At 41.8% G+C, this 4,859-nt stretch overlaps 1 protein-coding gene across 1 annotated transcript in view; it reads left to right on the top strand.

Annotated features, from left to right (window-relative positions):
* Positions 1 to 275: 275 nt before the first annotated feature.
* The window catches only part of LOC103768330 (signal-induced proliferation-associated 1-like protein 1), a gene marked incomplete at its 5' end in the record, with an annotated part of 12,825 nt that continues 8,241 nt past the window's right edge, over positions 276 to 4,859 (top strand). The window contains 2 exons of the mRNA XM_008935472.1: positions 276 to 515; positions 1,584 to 1,746. Of these exons, the coding sequence (XP_008933720.1) occupies positions 276 to 515; positions 1,584 to 1,746 (403 nt within the window). The remainder of the gene's footprint in view (positions 516 to 1,583; positions 1,747 to 4,859) is intronic.

Raw genomic sequence — 4,859 nt, 5'->3', positions numbered from 1 at the left:
ACATGTTAGAGACTGCTCAGACTTCTCAGTTTAAGACTTTTTTTGGCAAATGCTAACTGCTTTTCAGGAAAAATCCAGGAAGCCCTGTTTTGAAAGATACATGTGTTTCTTCTCTGGTTTGTTGTGAGGTCTTGAAGAGATGTGTCCTGTTGCTTGGGTTGCTTAGGTTTACTGATAAAAGTAATATCTTGTGCCCAGGGTTTTGCTTTAAAAACTGTTAAACAAGTTGCATTTACACACATTGAAGCCAAATTTTGTCTTTGTTTTTCTTCTAGTACCATGAGCTCACGACACTCTGCCAGCCCAGTTGTTTTCACCAGTGCCAGAAGCTCCCCTAAAGAAGAGCTTCATTCTGCTACTTCTCCCCAGCTCGCACCTTCTTTCTCCTCCTCCTCTTCATCCTCATCTGGTCCCAGGACTTTCTACCCTCGCCAGGGTGCTACTAGCAAGTATCTGATCGGATGGAAAAAACCAGAAGGGACAATAAACTCAGTGGGGTTTATGGATTCAAGAAAGTAAGACTGTTTTTTTTGGTTCTCTTGTTTAGTTATTTGCTTTAATTGTAGAGAAATTTGAAAGAAGGAATTGAGAAACAAAGTTCTTCTTTGTTATAGAAGAACTCAAGACTATTTAACAGGATGCTTAGTCTTCTGTAGAACTTTAATCTAGAGGTTTGCAGTTAGGCTTAAATATATGATAGTTAGCTAATCTTGTTCCCTGTTAACTTGTAAAAGATTTTTTAATCATTTCTAGAGAGTATGGATTTCACTCCTGTTAAAGCTTGGGACTTCTTAACAGTGACTCAAAATGCTATTTGAGCAAATATTGAAAATCCTCTTTAAATAAAGCCTGAGTTTTCCTTAAGCTGCTCATCCATGTAGTAGTACCGTGCGTGCTGTGCCTTAGCCCTGCAACACTCCCATGTTGCCTTCTGAAGATTGCTGCCAGTATCCAATCTAACTGTCTTAAAGCAAGCCAAGATCTCTGTGTTATAGTCTGCAGCCACCTCTTTCTTGGAAGAGAAATTGAGAAATCACTTACTAGTGGAAAAATATTTTTCCTTTAAGTCTAGTATGACTTGGAAAGAAGTCATTCAGACAGCCCAATTCCAAGTAGTTTATTCAACCCTTCCTGACTTTCATTGGGTCAAGCACAGGACCCTGAGATGATACCAATAACTGGTTGTCAGAAGGAGATGTTGAAACTTTATGCTAACTGCATTATAAAAGCCAGTTAAAAGATTAAAGAAATTGAATGATTTGCTGCTTTTGGGCTCACTGAAGTAATTTGTATTTTTGATTTTTGTACCAAATATGTGTTACTTTAATAGATTCAGTCCCTCATTGAGAAAACATTGCCATAACCTCCAAGTCCATTGCTAGTTGATGTTTTTAAACAATCTTATTGCTTCAACAGGTATCCATTCAGATGAGGCTCCACTGTGTTAGCAAAACTCCTTCCCTCCTCCATGCCCCCTACCTAGGTTTTTCCTTTGAAAATCTCGCGGGTGCCATAGTTGTTGTCACCCCTGCCTCCTGCCCCTGGGCTCTGAGAGCTGAGCGTGCCTGTCCGTTGCGTTTCAGGCGCCACCAGAGCGATGGCAGCGAGATGTCCCACCCGCGGCTGCGCGCCTCCGCCAGGGAGCTGCGGGCCTCCCCCAAGCCAGCCAAGTCCTCCGTTGAAGAGGACCTGAAGAAACTGATAGATCTTGATAGCCCCACACCCGAATCCCAGAAGAACTTTAAGGTATGTTAGAGAGTCTGTCCTGGCTCCCTCATCACAGTGAAATGGAATCTGAGGGTACCTGAAGTGCAACACACAGGTCCTCTTCTGATCCAAGTCATAGTTCCTGAAGATACCTGAAGAGCAACACACAGGTCCTCTTCTGATCCAAGTCATAGTTCTGTTGTTACAAAGTAGAAATGGGTAAAAGCTACACTTTATAAGCATTTGATGATTGGTTTCATTTCTGACTGGTTATTTCAACTAATACAGCAAATGCTTCACATTTTGGAAAACAGTGAAGGCCATGAAGCTTTAAGATTTCTGTGTTTAAAACACTGTCAGTGCTTTAAAAGCAAAGCTGAAGCATTCATTCATACAGAGGTTACTCAGCTGGACACTTCATTGGACTCCAGTTTTGCAGAGAGGATCTTTTCTATTCTCAACCATAACAGGAAAATAAAATGCAGGGCATTCCCTGAATTCTCACCATGGACAGAAAGTTGTCCATTTGTCCCAGATCTGTCTACTTAAGAAAAATAAATTTGGGGAACAGTTTCATTATTACTATCACTGCAATATTATTACAGTTTTGTCTGCAAGTTTAAAGAGACTAGTACCCAAATTGCAAAGAATATTTAGGACTGCTGGCTGATGGAAAATCCTGTAGTGTTGCCCTATGCATTTGAGCTGTTCTTCTCTGATTGCCTCACTGGACAGTGACTTGTTGACAATATTGAAACTCCTTGCAAAGAGCATGCTTTTATCCCTTTCTAGTCCTCTTAATGCACAAGGACCAAGAATGCTCCCTAATCTTAGGCAAATATTTGTATGGAACAAATAGTTAGATTTCTGCACAAAAGTGCATATATTAATTCTGAAGTCTGTGCTTTTGAGGAGAAAGTCTTTATTTCTACAGTTTCCATGTATAGTCAGTGCTTAACAGCTCAGGCTCAGCACCTAGAGCCCACATTGGTTTCCACAGCAACCATGCAGAAGAGAGACCTGCAGGTTCCTCCTTTGCTTATAAAAACCCAAAGTGGCCTATTAAAACTTGTAAGTGCTAGGCTCCATACATTGATTATTTCAGATGTTACCTTTGAGGCCAGAGGGGAAAAACAAACCCTTGCCAATGGCAAGATACCTTTGTCTTAGGTGTGTGGTAGTTCTGAGGGGAGTGGGATGTGGGTGATACAAGTGTCTCCTGTTGGTTGTTTTGAGCAAGAGGATTGTTCTCATCCAGGAATTTCCATTCTGTTTAAGGAGGTGACCTGAAGACCATGAAAAGTGTGTGTTCCAAGTTCGTTGTTTTTCTTCTTTGAGTTTAGTGGATCGATTCTTACCCTGGTCTTTATTTCCTGGTGACTGTAACAAGTATGTTAGCTCAGGTTAGACTTTTGATAAATTTCTGCAAGTTAATAACATTCTATTGCACCAATAAATTAAATCTTTTCCATTTTAAAAGTAATCGTCGTTTCTGCCCACTGCATGATTTATATTTCATCTTACAAAAAAGTTGCTCTGACAGCATAATTTTTTTTGACAGTTAAAAAGAAAAGAAAAAAAATCTTAACGGCCTTCATTAGTTCACTGCACAAAGACCAAAAATCCTCTTCCTTCCTGTCTGTTGGCTGCCAGAGGCTTTGGCTGCTAACGGAATTTGCTGGAGGCTGTGATTTTATGCTTCTTATTACCTTCCCAGGCTTCCTTATCTCCTTACCTACTACTAATGCATTACGTCTTCTCAGACAAGTCACTCTGATTTTACTCTTCCCTGTGTTCTGTCACCAGAAGACAATTCGTCTTTGTATTGCCTCTGTTCTGACTACATTAGATGTTTATAACTGTGCAAACTTTTAATATGAATATCTGATACTAACTGGTGGTTCCAGCTCCTAATAATAGACTGGTAGGGGTTGGAAAGGGCCTCTGGAAGTCATCTCATCCAGCCCCCCTGGCAACATGTTTGCCTAGAGCAGGTTGCACAGGAATGTGTCCAGGCAGGTTTTGAAGGTCTCCAGAGAAGGAGACTCCACCACCTCTCTGGGCAGCCTGTTCTGGGACTACATCACTCTCACAGGCAGGAAGTTTTTCCTCATGTTTAGATGGAACTTTCTGTGATCCATTTTGTGCCCATTGGCCCTTGTCCTGTTGCTGAGCACCACCGAAAAGAGCTTGGCCCCATCCTCTTGACCCCCACCATTTAGATACTGATAAGCATTGATAAGATTCACTCTTGGTCTTCTCCAGGCTAAACAGCCCCAGGTGTCTCAGGCTTTTCTTGTAAGAAAGATGCTCCAGTCCCCTCATCATCCTCGTAGCCCTCCATTGGATTCTCTCCAGTAGTTCCCTGTCTCTCTTGAACTGAGGAGCCCAGAACTGGACACAGTACTCCAGATGTGGCCTCACTAGGGCAGAGTAGAGGGAGAAGAATCTCCCTGAACCTGCTGGTCACACTCTTCTTAATGCACCCAAGAAGAGCATGATCAAGAGAATTCTCTAAGACAAAGTGAACTGTACCACCCTCAAGTAAATGCTGTGCTTGACTTAGCAGCTCTTCCTTGTCCTTTGCCACTTCGGAGAAGTGCTGGGAGATTTTGCTGGGTCATAAGGTGAACCTGCTGATTGAGCTTTTAAATTTCAGAATAAAAAAGCAGCTTGATTGTCAGTGTAACACCGTGATGACTGTCTGCCAGAAGCTGTCCTTTCTGTTCCACTAGCTGCACATGCAGTGTTCATATTGTGATGGGCATGTCCTGAGGGCTGCAATGCACAAGGGACAATCTGCTGTAGGAGTTGGCATGGGACATGGCTTCTCTGTCCTGCCTTGTCTTTTGATGAAAGCAGGCTTTGGGGAGTAATCTTAGTTGTTGCTGATCCTTAATTGTCAAAACAAAACATGCACCAGTCTTTTAATATTAAAATTTGTAATGTTCTGAAAACAAAGTAAAAATCTGGCAGATTGTCTTTCACTGTAAGTACCAATAGTCCCTCCTCCATGCTCTTCTCCCACCTTGTAGTGTGGGATTTTGATCACAGGAATAGAGTACAGTCTGTTTGAACATTTATTTTTTCCTCTTTCTGGGAAGAGACAATTTTTCTGCGCAGGTGAGAAACTTAGATTTTTTAATCACTCT

The sequence above is a fragment of the Merops nubicus genome, unplaced genomic scaffold (genome assembly GCF_000691845.1).
Source record: "Merops nubicus isolate BGI_N331 unplaced genomic scaffold, ASM69184v1 scaffold36532, whole genome shotgun sequence".
Classification (NCBI taxonomy): domain Eukaryota; kingdom Metazoa; phylum Chordata; class Aves; order Coraciiformes; family Meropidae; genus Merops; species Merops nubicus.
Note: the sequence above shows the minus strand (reverse complement) of the source record. Positions and strands in the feature narration are given on the sequence as shown.